At 42.6% G+C, this 18,174-nt stretch overlaps 1 protein-coding gene across 1 annotated transcript in view; it reads left to right on the forward strand.

The window, feature by feature from the left end:
* LOC132381785 (synaptosomal-associated protein 25) overlaps positions 1 to 18,174 on the forward strand; it is a 202,991-nt gene that overhangs the window by 112,618 nt on the left and 72,199 nt on the right. The window contains exon 3 of the mRNA XM_059951351.1: positions 11,353 to 11,394. Within this exon, the coding sequence (XP_059807334.1) occupies positions 11,353 to 11,394 (42 nt within the window). The remainder of the gene's footprint in view (positions 1 to 11,352; positions 11,395 to 18,174) is intronic.

The following is an 18,174-nucleotide window of genomic DNA, read 5'->3' on the forward strand; positions in this document are numbered from 1 at the left end:
CAGAGGGGGTGGGATGAAGCTAAGAGCTGGAAAGGTGATTGGCTAAAGGGATTTATCTTTCCTTTCAGTTAGTCCTGACGAAGGGTCTCGGCCCGAAACGTTGACGGTGCTTCTCCTATAGATGCTGCTTGTCCTGCTGTATTCCACCAGCTTTTTGTGTGTGTTGCTTGAATTTCCAGCATCTGCAGATTTCCTCGTGTTTGCTCTTAAAATTGCATATACATCATAACACTACCATGTGATAAGTGCATGCCTCACTTAAAGTAAACCTGGAGTCAGACCCACATTTCAGATACCTGCATCTTCTTTTGAATTAGTTTAATGTTTTGAAATTTCAAAACATAACACTCCCCTTCAAAATCTACTATTTTCTGGCTTAAACTTTTCTCTGAATTTTTGATTCTGTATGCCTTTCCTGTCATTTTCTTGAATATTCTCATTTGAAAACTGTTCTGATGTTTCCTGGCAACCGACTCTGATATTCCATCTCCATTTCCTTTAGCAATCTCTTGTCTTTTGTTGAATTCTAAAATCCACCCCCCCATCCTCCTGTATCATGCTACTTTATAAGCCTCCTATTTGATTTAATAACGTTTTTCATTTCTGCTACCAGCTATGAGAATCATTTTTCTGTTGAGTTTTTGAGTCTCAAAGGAATCCATAGTATATCTTTTTTTCAATTGATGTATTATTTCGTGAAGTGCCAGCCAATGCCCGTGCACATTTTAATAGCCTTTTGGTCCCAGTCAGTCACAGCCAACACCTGTCATACTCCATAATTCCCTCAGTTTAGATTTAAGGCTGTAGTTCCATGTTGAGCTGCGTCACTCTGAATTCAATGGAAGATTTTACGCATGCAGGTGATGGACTGTTTTTAGCTAGATTAATAAGTTCTCTAAATTCTCCTCTAGTTAGTCTTTCAATACAGAAATCTAGAAAACCATTTATTTCATGATACAATGCTGAATCGACCCTTCCAGTAGTAAGGATGTGGTCTAAAATTACAACGGGAGATGGAAAGTGCATGCCAAAAAGGCAAAGTTACAGTAGTCATGGGACATTTCAATCTGCAGGTAGATTTGAGGCAGCAAACAGGCTAGAGGAATTAGACAGATTAGGAAAACGGGCAAAGAAGTGGCAGATGGAATACAGTGTTGGGAAGCGTATGGTCATGCACTTTGGCAGAAGAATTGAAAGGGTTGACTGTTTTCCATATGGAAAGAAAATGCAAAAGCCTGAGGCGCAAAGGGACTTAGGAGTCCTTGTGCAGGATTCCCTGAAGATTAATCTGCAGACTGAGCCAGTGGTGAGGAAGGCAAATGTGATGTTAGCATTCATTTCAAGAGGACTAGGATATAAAAGTAAAGGTGTAATGTTGAGATTTTATAAAGCACTGGTGAGGCCTCACTTTCAGTATTGTGTGCAGTTATGGACCCCTTATCTTAGAAAGGATGTGCTGAAACCAGAGCGCGATCAAAGGAGGTTCACAGAAATGATCCCAGGATTGAATGGCTTGTCATATGAACAGCATTTGATGGCTCTGGGCCTGTATTCACTAGAATTCCGGAGAATGAGGGGTAACCTCACTGAAACCTATGGAACCTAAGGCCTTGATTGAGTGGATGTGGAGAGGATGTTTCCTATAGTGGGAGAGTCTAAGACCAGAAGACAGCCTCAGAATAGAGGGATGTCCTTTTAGAATGGAGATGAGGTTTTAGTCAGAGAGCAGTGAACCTGTGGAATTTGTTACCACAGGCGGCTGTGGAGGCCAGGTCGTTGGGTGTATTTAAGGCAGAGGTTGATAGGTCCTTGATTGGTCAGAGCATGAAGTGTTACTGGGAGAGGGTGGGAGACTGGGGCTGAGAAGGAAATGGATCAGCATGGTGAAACGGTGGAGTAGAATCGATGGGCCAAATGGCCTAATTCTGCCCCTATGTCTTAAGGTTTTATGTTTCTTTTTGTTTTACCACATTGAATCACAGTGGAATTAATTTGATATTTTTTGACACTGATCAACAGAAAAAGACTCTTACAAGTCAAAATAATTTCACTCTTTCGTGAAAAAAATTCTTTACAAAGTGATCTAAATTAATTACAATTGTAAAACACAAAATAACGGATTTCTTCAATATTCCCCACTTTCAAGTCGGTATATAGTAGATGCACTTTTGGTAGTAAATGCAGGCTTGAGTCTGTGTAGATAGGTCTCCATCAGCCTTGCATATCTGGACACCGCAATTTTTCCCATTCTTCTTTACAAAATTGCTCAAGCTCTGTCAGATTGCATAGGGATTGTGAGTGAACAGCCCTTTTCAAGTCCAGCCACAAATTCTCAATTGGATTGAGGTCTGGACTCTGACTTGGCCACCCCAGGATATTAACTTTGTTGTTTTTAAGCCATTGCTGGTAGCTTTGGCTATATGCTTGTGGTCATTGTCTTGCTGGAAAACTTATCTTCCCTTAAGTCACAGTTCTCTTGCAGTCTGCATCGGGTTTTCCTCAAGGATTTCCCTGTAGTTTGCTGCATTCATTTTACCATCTTTCTTCACAAGCCTTCCAGGGCCTGCTGCAGTGAAGCATCCCAACAGCATGATACAGCCACCACCATGCTTCACAGTTTTCGATGATATGCGGTGTTTGGCTTAAGCCAAACATAGTGTTTAGTATGATGGCTAAAAAGCTCAGTTTTGGTTTCATCAGACTATAGAACCTTTTTCTAGCTGACTTCAGAATCTCCTACACGCCTTCTGGCAAACTCTAGCCAGGATTTCATGTAATTATTTGTCAACAGTGGCTTTCTCTTTGCCGCTCTCCCATAAAGCTGTGACTGGTGAAGCACCCGGGCAACAGTTGCTGTCTGCGCAGTCTCTCCCATCTCAGCCATTGAACTCCTCCAGAGTTGTCATAGGTCTCTTGGTGGCCTCCCTCACTAGTTCCTTTCTTGTACAGTCACTCAGCTTTTGAGGAAGACCTACCCAGGCAAATTTATAGTTGTGCCACATTCATTTCATTTCTTGATCATTGACTTAACAGTACTCCAAAGGATATTCAGTGACTTGGAAATCCATCTCCTGACTTGTGCTTTTCAATAACCTTTCTGTGGAGCAGCTGATGATATGGATACCTAGGAGACTAAAGATGTTGACCGTCTTTGCAGCAGCTCTGGTGATTAAAATAACATTTGTTCAACCCCCTCCTCTCTCTCAGATCAACAACCTGCTCTTTTGTCTACTGACTTTAAGGGCAACTCTGTTGCTCTGACACTTTGACACAAGGTTCATGAGTTAAAAACTCATCTCATTCAGGGGTTTTGGAAAAACTTCACTGTTCATTTGCACGTTTCAGATATTAGTCCATTACTCCCACAACAGCTAGTGGCTAGCACAGTCCTAGTTTTCTCAAGGCATTTTGTGTTCCAGAACTATCATTATATGTTATATGGGTGCCATGGTAGCATAGTGCTTAGTGCGACCTGATTACCGCTTGGGGCATCGAAGTTCAGAGTTCAGTCCAGCGTCCTCTGTAAGGGATTTTGTATGGTCTCCCCATGGAATGTGTGGGTTTTCTCCTGGTGCTCTGATTTCTTCCCAAAGATGTACTGGGTAGGTCATTTGGTCATTGTAAGTTGTTCTGTGATTAGGTTAGGGTTAAATCGGGGTTGTCGGGGGTTGCTGGGTGGCACGACCTGAATAGCTGGAAGAGCATATTCCACGCTGTGTCTCTAAATATATAAGTAAACTGTAATTCTTTATTTCCTTCTCAGATCTCAAATCTAATAATTGTTGAACTGACAGATTTTCTCAAAATCCATTTAGAGAAAGTACATCATTAGAATGTTATTTGTTGAACGGAATGCACACAGGCTGCACTTCAGTTTTTCCAACTAAGATTTAAATTCAAAGCTCCAAGCAAATTTATTATTGAAGTACATATATGTCGCCATATACGACCCTGAGATTCATTGTCCTGTGTGCATACCCAATAATAACGATAAGAGAATCATTGAATGACTGCACCAACTAGGGCATTCAACCAATGTGCAAAAGACAACAAACTGTGCAAATAAAACAATAAAGAACTAATAATAGTAATAAATAAATAAGCAATAACTATCAATACAATAACATGAGATGAAGAGCCCTTGAAGTGTGTCCATTGGTTGTGGGAACATTTCAATAATGGGGTGAGTGAAGTTGGGTGAAAGTGTCCCCTTTGCTTCGAGAGCCTGATGGCTGAGGGGTAATAACTGTTCCTGACCCTGATGGTGTGGGTCGTGAGGATCTTGTGCCTTCTTCTGGCAGCAGTGAGAAGAGAGAATGATCTGATCTGTGGGGGTCCTTGATGAAGGATGCTATGTTTCATGTAGATGTGCTCAATGGCGGGACTGGGCCATATCCATTCCTTTTTGTAGGTTCTTCCATTCAGGGGCATGGTGTTTCATACCAGGCTGTGATGCAGCCAGTCAATATCCTCTCCACCATACATCCATAGAAGTTTGTCAAAGTGAAACCTGGGTCAACCTGAAGTTCTGACAAGTATATTCTCCTGGTTGATTGACACATTTTAGGTGCTCACTAGGTTCTACTTTGCCTTGGTTGGGACATAATGGAATTCCCAGTATTTTGTGGAAAGTGGTCTCGATATACGCTACTGTAGCCTCAGTCAGGGCTCCCTGATCCATCTCTTGATGTATTTCTGAGGACATGCCTGGTTCATCTTTTATAAACTGATTTATAGTTAGAGTAAGGATTCATATGTAGGAATGGTGTAGATTTCATCAATAGTTAGTGTTGATTTGAGATAGCTGTCAGATTAGTCTCTCATAAGTTGTTGCTCCTGTAGACACACACAAAATACTGGTGTGTGCCAGAAATGTCGACAGTTTAATCACCTCCATAGACGCTGTCTGACCTGCTGAGTTCCTCCATTTGCCTTCTTGATAGCCTGCTGCACCTGCAAACCAACCTTTTGTGATTCATACACAAGCACTCCCACGTCTTTCTGCACAGCAGCATGCTGGAATCTTTTACCATTTAAATAATAATCTGCTCTTCCATTTTTCCTTCCGAAGTGGATGACCTCGCATTTCCCAATATTGCACTCTGTCTGCCAGACCCTTGCCCACTCACTTAACCTATCTATATCTCTCTGCAGACACCTGGTCCTTCATAATGCTGTTTCCTTTGTGGATGCAGCGTGTAGTGTAAATGTCCGTGATGGCAGGAAGAGAGACCCCGATGATCTTCTCAGCAGACCTCACTATCCGCTGCAGAGTCTTGTGATCTGAGATGGTACAATTTCCGAACCAGGTGGTGATGCAGTTGCTCAGTACGCTCTCAATACAACCCCTGTAGAATGTGATGAGGATGGGGGGTGGGAGATGGAGATAAAACCTCCCTGCTTTTAAATTCAATCCCTCTAGCAATGAAGGCCAACATCCCATTTGCCTTCTTGATAGCCTGCTGCACCTGCAAACCCACCTTTTGTGATTCATACACAAGCACTCCCACGTCTTTCTGCACAGCAGCATGCTGGAATCTTTTACCATTTAAATAATAATCTGCTCTTCCATTTTTCCTTCTGAAGTGGATGACCTCGCATTTCCCAATATTGCACTCCGTCTGCCAGACCCTTGCCCACTCACTTAACCTATCTATATCTCTCTGCAGACACTCCGTATCTTCTGCACAATTTGCTTTTCCACTCAATTTAGTATCAGCAAACTTAAATACTCTCAGTCCCCTCTTCCAGATTGTTAATGTATATCGTGTACAGTTATGGGTCCAGTTCCGACCCCTGCGACACACCGCTCACCACTGATTGCCAACCAGAGTAACACCCGTGTATCTACAACTCTCTGCTTTCTATTAGTTAACCAATCCTCTATCCATGCTAATACATCACCCCCAAGTCAATGCATTCTCATCTTATGGATAAGTCTTCTATGCGGCACCTTATTGAATGCCTTCTGGAAATCCAAGTAAATAAAGTGCTGGAGGAACTCAGCAGACCTGGCAGGTTCTACTGAAAAGAGTAAACAGTCGATGTTTTGGGCCAAAACCCTTCCTCGGTATCAGTGATATTACACCTAATGCTAATTCTGATGCCAAGGAGAGTGATTCTGACCTCACTTCAAAGCTGCAGTAACTTGCACAAAACAACATTTCTGCATAGTTATTACTCTTGGAAATAAAACCGAGCATGTGGGAGGCAAACACAAAAGGAAGAGGAAACTGCTCCAAAAAAACAAAGTTATGAAACGAAAGCAGAGCGCGAGGGGTCTGGAGTTCTGATCCGGGGTCGATTTCTGTGACTGCTGGGGCAGGGAGCTCCTGTGCCTGAATGACCAGCAGTTATTTTGCAGTGTCCGGAGGGTTGTGGAGTTGTGAATAAAGGACAGGGAATGCAGAGAAATGAGGAGTTATAACCTTCAGGATGGAGAAGATATTTAAGGCGGAAGCTGACGGTGTGTGAAGGACTAGGGGATAATTAGAGCTGACAATTAGTCACTGTGTAGGTGCAGGGCTCTGGCAATGAAGAGGAGTGGAAACAAAAATACTGATCATTTGAAAAGAATGAATGGGATTTTCAAATTAGATCCCTGCAGGGAACAGGAATGATTAAATCTTACCAAAGGCTTAAGGCTAGCAGTAGGGCTTTGGTCAATACTATATTTAAAAGAACGAGAATTGCAATATTTGTTTTCTTACCAGTTACAGATTCTATGCACCAAAGCTCCACTGTAATACAATGATATAATAAATTAAATTATAATGTCTACAATATCTGGTGACTTCTAGATTGCATGGTGTTTGAATTTCCAACGAGAGACTGCAATTTATGTATAAAGGGAACTCAGCTATACAAACTGTGGCATCTGTGTAACCTTGGAAAGAAATAATGATATGTGCAACTGTGTACTAATAAATTACAATTGCTTTATTTCAGCAAGGGACTGTAATTATCCCAAAATCTGTGTTTTATTGTGTAAAACTCACTGAAATTTTGACCCAGTCCAGTATCGCCTCAATTATAAAAAAAATCACCAAACATTTCCCATGCCTCCTCATTTTAAGCATTTGTGCTCTTCAGAATGTCCTGATTTGGTCAGACAGAGTAGAGAGAGGGATAGCATCACATCAATTACCAACTGGACTGATTAGCCATTCCCCATGTGTAATGTGCAATGGTGTTCTATGTGCAGGTCATACTTAACAGGATGGTGACATTTACCAAAACAACAAATATGGTTATGATAGCATCTCATATTGACATGCCTTCCTGGTTTGTATAAAATGCTGGTTCTCACCTGGTAATTTACAGGTTTAGTTTTCAGACAGCTGTATGTAGATTTTGTCCAAAAGTCAAAAATAAGTAGACAACAGTCACTGGATCTGGGAAGCAGACGCCCCTGGTGAATTGTGAATAATGGAATTAGTAGAAATACTGTAGAAGTAGTAGAGGCCAGTTCAGTTGTAGGAGGGCCGAGATGGCCTGTTTCCATGCTGTGATTGTTATATGGTTTGTTATATATGGAATTAAAGCACAGAAAACTGATAAGAATGTGAGAGAGAGGGGAAGCTAATTCTAATGTTTGTAGGAACAGACATATGCATGAAGCTGAATCTACACTAACGCCATTTTATTTCATCCTCATTCACCCTCAACTCCCCCATTTCACAAGCTTGGAGCAATCTATGGTGGCCTACTAACCCTACCAAAGTACGGCTTTGGGATGTGGGAGGAAACTGGAGAATCCAGAGGAGCCACTCATGGTTACCAGCTTCTGCATCACCCTTCCCCATCGCCTTCTGATACTGCTTATGTTCCTTCTATTTTTCTATCCAGATGAAGGATCTCGACTTGAAATGTCAACTGTCCCATTCCCTCCCACCTGAGGCTGTCTGACACGTTTGCATGCTCCAGATTCTAGCAACAGCTAGAATCTCGTGACTCCACCTTCACAATATTCTAGACCTCTAACGGTTTATACCCCTTGATCTGCAGTCATCTCAATCCCTCCACATCTGTGCAGTGACACAGTCACCACAGTTGTGCAGAGTGTTACTCACCAGAGCTTTGATAGCCTGGGGGAACAGTCTTTATATTACATCACTGGTAAAATGGGGGAACAGTCTTTATATTACATCACTGGTAAAATGGGGGAACAGTCTTTATATTACATCACTGATAAAATGGGGAACAGTCTTTATATTACATTACTGGTAAAATGGGGAACAGTCTTTATATTACATTACTGGTAAAATGGGGGAACAGTCTTTATATTACATCACTGGTAAAATGGGGGAACAGTCTTTATATTACATTACTGGTAAAATGGGGAACAGTCTTTATATTACATCACTGGTAAAATGGGGAACAGTCTTTATATTACATTACTGGTAAAATGGGGGAACAGTCTTTATATTACATCACTGATAAAATGGGGGAACAGTCTTTATATTACATTACTGGTAAAATGGGGAACAGTCTTTATATTACATTACTGGTAAAATGGGGGAACAGTCTTTATATTACATCACTGGTAAAATGGGGGAACAGTCTTTATATTACATTACTGGTAAAATGGGGAACAGTCTTTATATTACATTACTGGTAAAATGGAGCACTTAGAAGGTATCCAGGTGAGACTTGAAAGCTATCAGTGGTGAATCTGTGGAATTCTCTGCCACTGGCAGCTGTGAAGGCCAAGTCTTTGTGTATATTTAAGGAAGAGGTTGATAAATCCTTGATAGGGATACAGTAGGAGGCAGGAGACTGAGGCTGACAGGAAAATGGATCAGCCATGATGAAATGGTGGAGCAGATTCGATGGGCATTGGGTGTATGTTGTAGACCACCCTAATGCTGATAGTGATTTTAATAAGCAACTCTATCAGAATATAATAAAAGCAAGTTCTGCAGGTGATGTCATAGTGATTGGTGACTTTAATTTCCAGATATTAAGTGGGAGAACCCAGTGACTAACGGATTACAGGAAAGTGAGCTCACTGAGTTATTGAAGAATGTTTTTGACCCAGTATGTCAGTGCACGAACAAGAGGGGAGGCCTGTCTAGATTTGATATTCTGGAACAATTAGGGTAAAATTTTGAGTATGGAAGTTGTTGAACCTTTAGGAAAAAGAGATCACATAGCATTGTTAGTCTCAAAGTTTTTTTTAGGAGTGTATATCAGTAAAAACCAAAGCCATTGAATTGAATTTTGGTAAGGCAAAGTTTATGCAGGCGCAGCAAAGACTTCATAAGGTAAACTGGAAGGAATGATGTTGAGTCAGTTGGGGAATAATGGGACCGATTTAAAGAGGTAGTACACGCAGTGCAGGAAATGTTCATACCCAAGGTCTGGAGAAGCAATAAAAACAATAGATCAACTACATGGATGAATGAAGGTATACTAAAAAATTATTGAAAAATATAAGGAATACAGAAAAAGTAGTAATGATGTTAATCATAGGGCTCTAGTCAAGGGGGTAATTCAGATTGCCAAAAGGCAGGTTGAGAAGGATATTGTTGATAATGCTAAGATTGATCCTAAGAGATTTTTTCAAAACTTCAGTAGTAAAAGAAAAGTCAAAGAGGAAGTTAAGTGTATTAGGAATAAAGGTGGGGTGTTAAATTATGCAGAGAAGGACATTGCAGATACTCTTAACTCATATTTTGCTGAAGTATTTACCTGCAAAGATGTTAGCAATATGCCAGTGAGTGTAAAGAAAAAGAAATTTGTTTTAAATGACTCTTAGGGATCTTAGAAAGTGAGTTCCTGCTTCAGATGAAAAGGCTGAAAGTTAAATGTCCAGGGTCAGACAACATATACAAACTAAGTACTTAAAGAGGTCTGTGATTATATATACAAACCCATAACATGTATTTTTCAAAAGTCATTGACGGCTGGTGAAATCCCTAAGGACTGGAAATGACATAATATAGTCCCAGTATATAATAAAAGTGACCACATTGACCCTAGTAACTATAGACCTGTAAGCTAAATATATATTGTAGGCAAGATAATGGAAACAATAATAAAGAATGAGATAGAAAAGCAGTTGATAAGAACAGGCATGTTCACAGAAAGTCAACAGGGGTTCAGAAAGTGGAAATCAGGTTTTAATAATATGTTTCTCTGAAGGGGCAATAAAATTTATGATAACAATAGTGGATGATGTCATTTATTTGGACTTTCAGAGGCATTTGACAAGGTACCCCATGAGAGGTTAATAATTAAATTACAGGTGGTAGGGATTGGGGGTAAGGTGAGTGAGTGAGTGAGCGCAGAATTGGCTCACAAACAGAAGAGTAATGGTGAGAGGATAGTTTTCACACCTAGAAGATGTTAAAAGTGGGGTTCCGCAGGGATCGGTTTTGGGGCTGCTGCTGTTTCTAATTTACATTAATGATTTGGATAAGCACATGGCAAATAAACTAGTAAAGTTTGCAGATGACACAAAATTAGGGGGATGGCTGATAACATTCAGGCAGCAGAATCAATACAGTTAAATCCAAACAAAATCCAGATGTGGGCAGATAAATGGCTGATGAAATTTAATGTAAGTAAATGTAAAGTACTACATACAGGAAGTAGAAATATTAGATATAAATATACAATGGGGGGGTCGAGCTGGAAAGTGCACTGTATGAGAAGGATTTATGTGTCCTGGTGGACTCATCACTACCAACATTCTAGACAATGTGCTGAAATGATTAGGAAACTAATTGAACATTGGGTTATATAATGCGCTCAGTGGAGTTCATGTCGAGCCGTTCTCCTTGAGATGGTATAATGAGCTTGTGAGGCCGCACCTTGAGTACTGTGTACAATTTCGGTCTCCGTATCTTGTGAGGTATGTGAAGGCCCTGGAGAGAGTTGAGAGAAGAGGACTCGACTCATTCCAGGTCTGCAGGGTATGAGCTGTGAGGAAGGATTGACAGAATTAAATCTGTTTAGCCTAAATAGACGAATATTGAGAGGAGACATAATAGAAGTGTTCAAAATCATTAAGGGTGTAAAGTGGATGCCCAGGTGCTACTTCAAATTTAATCTGTCGTCAAGGACATGGGTGGAGACTGGTTAAAGGGAGATTTCAGTCTAACGTCAGGAAACATTTCATTACACAGCGAGATGTGGACACATGGAACAAACTACCTAGTTGTGTAGTTGAGAGCAGTACCTTGGAGATTTTCAAATCTAAACGCTATAGTTATTTCGCTGCAATATGTGAACAGGAATTTGGCAATCATTGTTCAGCCGAACGGCTTGTTCTTGTCAAAAACTTTCTAATGTTCTTCTGTTGGATTCAGTGACTTAACTTTGTGTTTCTCTGTTCTCTGTTCACAGTCCCTGGAGAGCACTCGTCGTATGCTACAGCTGGTGGAGGAGGTACAGTGTCCACAATCTTCATTTACTATAGGGGTTCTTAACCTGGGGTCCGTGAACTTGGACAGAACAGTATCTTACACTCTTAATTTTCACTAACTTCTAACTAAATTTTAGCATTTCCTTCAATGATGAATGTAGGCAACAAATCACCATAGTATTCAGAGTACAGTAGCAACAACAACCTTCACTCTGATATATCTTTAAAAAATAAAGTTTAATTTTAACTTAGCTGAATTTTAAATGTTTAGTCTTGTTATTTAATGTGTTAATAAAGAATTACATATACTATTATATCACATTCATTTTTTTTAACGTCTAGATAATGTATTTCCATTTCCTTGGTTTCCTTTGTAATCCTGTGTATTTTAGTTTATTTAGTGTATTTAAATCTGTGATTCTGAGAAAAGGTCCTTAGGCTTCACTGGACTGCCAAAAGCATCAAAAGGTTAAGAACCCCTGATTATTGTATTTTACACATTGATAAAGACATAGCTTTATGCCTGTGGTCAATGCTACAAGGTTGTGGAATGTTTTATGAGTAATTTAGACAAGATCTGTTAAAGTAGATGCTTTTTCACTCCTAGTTTAACGTGCTGCTGGCGGTGACACTGATGTCTATTACGCATACGCACACTGCAATAGAAGTTCGCACCCACCAGCGGTTTACAGAATGATATTTCTATAAATTTGTTGTAGCTGAGAGAGACAAAAGGGACATGCTCCCAATGATGCGTGTCTCAGATAGCCTCTGAAAACCAAGTCCAGCTCCTGGTATCACGTGTGACTTAGCTACTAAGCTTGGTACAACCGTTTCTACTGACAGGAGAAGGGGCAAAGGTGGGTTGCTGCGATCAGACTTGTTGTTTTGAGCAGATGAGGCTTGACAACCATGGTTAGCAACTCATCTAAGAGGAGGAAAACTGATCTCAAATCTCCACCGCCTTGTGGCTATACCCACTCATGGGATAAATGCCAGGGGAAAACTCAGAAGCTGGAGTCCCTCAGACAGTCCTACATTGAATTTAATGTTGACTGGCAACTCCTGCGATGCCTGTGGTGCCCAACCGTATCAGTCTCTGCTGTTACTTAGGATTCGTCAGCTGTGAAGAGGGGATGAGCCTACTGTATGGGCAGCAACTTGCTCACCTATCATACTGCCTGGGCTTGTGTACTGGCTTGTGAATTGAGACAGGTTGTTATCTGGCAAAAGGTGAAATGTTGAGAGTACAGAGTTTGTATCTGATAGAATAAAAGGCAAGGATGTAACATTGAGGCTTATAAAGCACTGGTGAGGCCTCACTTGGAGTATTGTGAGCAGGTTTGGGCCCCCTTATCTGTGCTGGATATGGAGAGGGTTCAAAGGAGGTTCACAAAAATGATTTGATGATTGAATAGCTTATCATATAAGGACTGTTTGAAGGCTCTGGGCCTCTGCTGACTGGAACTCAGAAGAATGAGGGGTGACCTCATTGAAACCCATTGAATGGCGAAAGCTTGACAGAGTGGACATGGAGAAGATGTTTCCTATGGTGGGGGGAGTCCAAGACCAGATGACACAGCCTCACAATAGAGGGGCATCTTTAAAGAACAGAGCTGAGGAGGAATTTATTTAGCCAGAGAGTGGTGAATCTGTGGAATTTGTTGTGACAGGTGACTGGAGGCTGTCATTGGGTACATTTAAGTCAGAGATTAATAGATGCCAGATTAGTCAGGGCATGAAGCGACATGGAGAGAGGGTGGGAGATTGGAGCTGAGAGGGAAAATTGATGAACTATGATGAAACAGTGGAACAGACTCGGGGCTGAATAGTCTAATATTGCTCCTATAGCTTATGGTCTTATAAAAGATTTAAGGAACCTTAGTTTTTAAAAGATATTGCGGCCCTATTTAAGGAAAAGGAGCTGCGTAGCAGGCGTAGACAGGCAGGAACGAATGGGGTACTTATGAAATGCAAGAGGACCTTTAAGAAGGAAATCAGGAAGGCTGAAAGAAGACATAATGTTGCTCTAGAAGCCGAAAGGATTCTACAGATGTGTTGAGAGCAAAAGGATTGCAAGGGACAAAATTGGTCCTCTGAAAGATCAGAGATCTTAAATGGATTTTTTTTGCATTTGTATTTACTCGGGAGACAGACACGGAGTCTATCGGTGTGGAGCAACACAGCAGCGAGGTCGTGAACCCAATACAGATTACAGAGTAGGGGGTGTTTGCTGTCTTGAGAAAACCGGGGTGGATAAATCCCCAGGGCCTGAGAAGGAGACTAGTACAGAAGTTGCAAAGACCCTAGCAGAGACACCTCAAACATCCTGAGCCACAGGTGAGTTTCTGGAGGATTGCAAGATAGCTAGTGCTGTTCTACTGTTTCAGAAGGTCTCTTAAGAATAAGTTGGGAAATTATAAGCCAGTGAGCCTGACATCAGTTGTGGAAATGTTATTGGAAGATATTATAAGAGACCAGCTATATAAGTATTTGGATAAATAGGGACTTATTAGGGATAGTCAGCATGGCTTTGTGCATGGCAAGTCATGTCTAACCAATCTTGTAGAGCTTATTGGGAAGTTACCAGGAATGTTGATAAAGGCAAGGCAGTGGATGTTGTCCCTCTGCACTTTGGCAAGGTCTTTGTCAAGGTCCCACATGGGAGGTCAGTCAAGAAGGTTCAGTCGATCGCATTCAGGGTGAGGTAGTAAATTGGATAAGATATTGGTTTCATGGAAAAAATGTGTGGTAGTAGATGCTTGCCTCTCTGACTGGAGGCCTGAGACCAGTGATGTGCCACAGGGATCGGTGCTGGATCCATTGTCATCTATGTCAGCAACCTGGATGATAATGTAGTTAACTGGGTCAGCAAATTTGCGGATGACGCCAAGATTGGGGGTGTAGTGGACAGTGAGGAACACTATCAAAGCTTTCAGTGGGATCTGGACCAGCTGGAAAAATGGGTTGAAAAATGGCAGATGGAATTTAATGCAGACAAGTGTGAGGTGTTGCTCTTTGGGACGACCAACCAGGGCAGGTCTTCCACAGTGAGCAGCGGAACACTGAGGAGTGTGGAGGAACAGAGGGATCTGGGAATACAGGTCCTTAATTCCTTGGAAGTGGTGTCACAGTAGATAGGGTCATACAGAAAGCCTTTGGAACATTTGCCATCATAAGTCAAAGTACTGAGTACAGGAGACATAGTGAGGCCTAATTTGGAGTACTGTGTGTGGTCTTGGTCACGTACCTAAAGGAAAGATGAAAATAAGATTGAAAGAGTGCGTAGAAAATTTACAAGGATGTTGCTGGGAGTTGAGGACTTGAGTTATAGGAAAGGTTGAATAGGTTAGAACTTTATTCCCTAAAAGACTGAGGGGAGATTTGATGGACGTATACAAACAACTTACACCAGAGGTGTTCCGCAGGGGATGGTGTTGGCTCCCAAGCCCCTTTGCACCTTTGGTTTTTGAATTCACTCCTCATTTAGAAAAGAGACTTTGCCTTTATTCCTTCTGCTGAAGCTCATGGCCATATATTTCCCTGCACTGTCTTCAATCTGCCACCTCTTTCCCCATTCCTGGCTCAGTAAGGTGAGGTGCTTGCTGCTGGCCTGGCCATCACTCAGTGTGTCTTGTCAGGTGGTATAAATGTAAGGTGAATGTAATGTTGAAATAATATGCTCTGCTCTGTTCTGATATGGCATATTCCAAGCAGTGTCTGTACCTGGTCAAACAACTTGAATATCTCAGCTGCTCTTTGAGAGCGACAGGGAAACGCCTTCACAGTAGTGGTTGGCGTGACGCTATTGCAGCTCAGGGTGTTCCAGAGTCTGTAGTTCAATTCCTGCCGCTGTCTGTAAGGAGTTCGTACATTCTCCCCATGGGTTTCCTTCAGGGGCTCCAGTTTCCTTCCACAGTCCGAAGACGTAGCAGTCGGTAGGTTAATTGGATGTTGTAAATTGTCCCATGATTGGTGGTTGTCCATCAGGTCTGACGATGGCAGGTAAGCTGTGTGGGAGAGTTTTTAAAGTGGAGAAGCTGTTGCAGGGGGCAGTTCTGCTCTCTCGATCTTAAATCTCAGGGACCAGTGGTATGAACATTAGTCACAGACTGAGGTTTTCCTTGGCTGCTGTGGACTTCTGTGTCTTGTCATGTCCTTCACTCTCAGTCGCAGATCCGGCTTCCTGGCTGTTGGATCTCACGTTAGATCTCATCTACCCAGTCCACTTCAGCTGACTAAGCGTACTAGGACAGGCATGTCCCTATCTCACTGGGGTATGAGGCTGCCGGCTACCCTCACCTGGTTTAGCCCACCTGCCGAAGCGGAGTACCGGGGTGGGGCCACTGTTCCCTGCAAACAGCTACTTGGAGCCACAGGGAGAGCCGAGTGTCCGATGGGGACCTAAGGTGAGTGAGCTGCCCCGGAATGGACATCACAAGCACCCTCACCAGAGGTGCTGCCTCTCCCCAGATACCCCATACACCCAAGTCCCATGATTATGCTTCTGTTAAATGGGCTGGTTGCTGGATGGTGCAACACGTTGGTCAGTCTGTGCTCTATCTCTAAATAAATACATAAGCAAACACAATTCCTGTTAATGATTTTCCTTTTACACTGTCCATGATAAAGTTCGGGAGATTAATTCTGACTAAATACTTGAAAATTTGTCTAGTGAGAGCCAGTTTCATTTCCCCTTTCTGTCTCACCAACCTCACCCCCTTCCCCTCACCTGGCTTCACCTACCTATCACCTGCCTGGCTGTACCTCTCCCCCCCCCCCGCTCACCTGGCTTCACCTACCTATCACCTGCCTGGCTGTACCTCTCCCCCCCACTCACCTGGCTTCACCTATCACCTGCCTGCCCGTATTCCTCCCCTCCCCCCCTCACCTGGCTTCACCTATCACCTGCCTGCCCGTATTCCTACCCCCCCCCTCACCTGGCTTTACCTATCACCTGCCTGCCCGTATTCCTACCCCCCCTCACCTGGCTTCACCTATCACCTGCCTGCCTGCACTCCTTCCCCTTCTGTCACCTCTTTATTCTGGCTTCTGTTCCTTTCCTTTGCAGCCCTGATGAAGAAAATCACCCTGAAACATCAACTGTTTATTCCTCTCCGACAATGCTACCTGACCTGCTGAGTTCCTGTGGGATTTTGCTCAAGATTTCCGTACTGGGATTATGGAGCACTGAGCAGGTCAGGCAGCATCATCAGCGAGCAGTTCAGGCCCAGGGCCCTGATCTGCAAAGTGTTTCCTGTATTTTCTGTTTTAATTAGTGATGACAATAGAATTTGTTCTACGCAGTCGTGTATATTTTTCCATCCTGCTTTCTTCTTTTGTGTGCAGAGGATTATCCCCCTTTACAGTCCAGATCACAGGCCACAGGAATGGAAAGTAAATACACTCTGCACTCGCCAGCAAATCTGCCCTGACCTCACAGCTGCTAGCACCTGAAGGGGAATATTTATAGGCAAAACCTGAGCTGGCCAGAGATCCTCCAAGTGCAGACTGACGAGGCAAAGATCTCAGAATATTACTCTTAACAGGAGAGCACATAGAGCAGGCGTCCTTTCATTACTCGCCTTGAATGTAAAAAGACTCGGGTCCAATGTCAGCACCTCCCAGCTAGTCTTTTTTCTTCAGTTGTCCATGAAAGTTTATGATATTGCTGTTGAAAATCTTTCCGTACCTTGGCAGCATTCTCTTCTCAAAAGCAAACATTGACTCAGAGATCAACCACCCCCGAGCAGTACAAGTGGAGGATTAAGGAAAAGTGCATATGAAGACCATGACCTACAGGTTGAAACAAAACTCTTCTCTATAGAGTAGTTATCCTTCTTATATTACTAAATGGAGCTAAATCGCAGGCCACCTAATGTAGACACCCGAAAGCCCTGGAACCAAGATCTTTACTAAAGGTTTTGAGGATCAGCTGGAAGGACTAACAGAGTCCCATCGCTCAGTGAGAGCTGACTCAGTCACATAGAGCTGGAGGAGGTGAGTAATACACACTCCGGTTACAGTCAGGGCGACCCTCAAACACACAAGCGAACCCGTGTATTACCCGAGCTAAAATGTGACAAAAAGTGGGCATCTCACCATAACCCCATGAAAGCTTCTTAAAACAAGAACAATAAGTAGCACTGGCCACTAGGGACACTGGGCTGAGCTGTCGATCACATCCCCAGAGCACCACAATATCTTCCCCCCCCCGCCCCCCGTCAGCTATTTACAAAAGCTCATAAAGACATGACCCTTTAAAAAACTGGACCATTGCACTCAGGAACACACAAAAAGCTGGAGGGGCTCAGCAGGCCATGCAGCTTCTATGGAAAAGAGTCCAGTCAACGTTTTGGGCAGGACTGGAAAAGAAGGGGGAAGACACCAGAATTCCCCTTTCCTTTCTATTTATTCATTTATCTAAGTCCCCAAAGCAGTATTTCCCTTCCTAAGCCGTGGCTGAAACCATCGGCAGCACAGCCACGTAGTGGTGAGTGCCACAGTCGTGCAGCAGTGTTGAAGCTCGGGGCATTCCGGAATCCAGAGTCCAATTCCAGCACCCTTCTGTAAGGAGTTTTTACATCCATCCCACGGAATGCTTGGGCTTTCTCCAGTTTGCACCCACAGTCTGAAGACATACCAGTGAGTAGATTCATTGGTCATTGTAAAGTGTCCTGTGATTAGGCTAGGGTTAACTCAGAGTTGCCAGGGTTTGCTAGGGTGGTGTGGCTGGACGGCTGTATCTCTAAATAAGCGGATAGATAAATGGATTGAATCATAGTCAGATAGTCCTTATTCTC

Source organism: Hypanus sabinus, chromosome 26 (genome assembly GCF_030144855.1).
Source record: "Hypanus sabinus isolate sHypSab1 chromosome 26, sHypSab1.hap1, whole genome shotgun sequence".
NCBI classification, from domain to species: domain Eukaryota; kingdom Metazoa; phylum Chordata; class Chondrichthyes; order Myliobatiformes; family Dasyatidae; genus Hypanus; species Hypanus sabinus.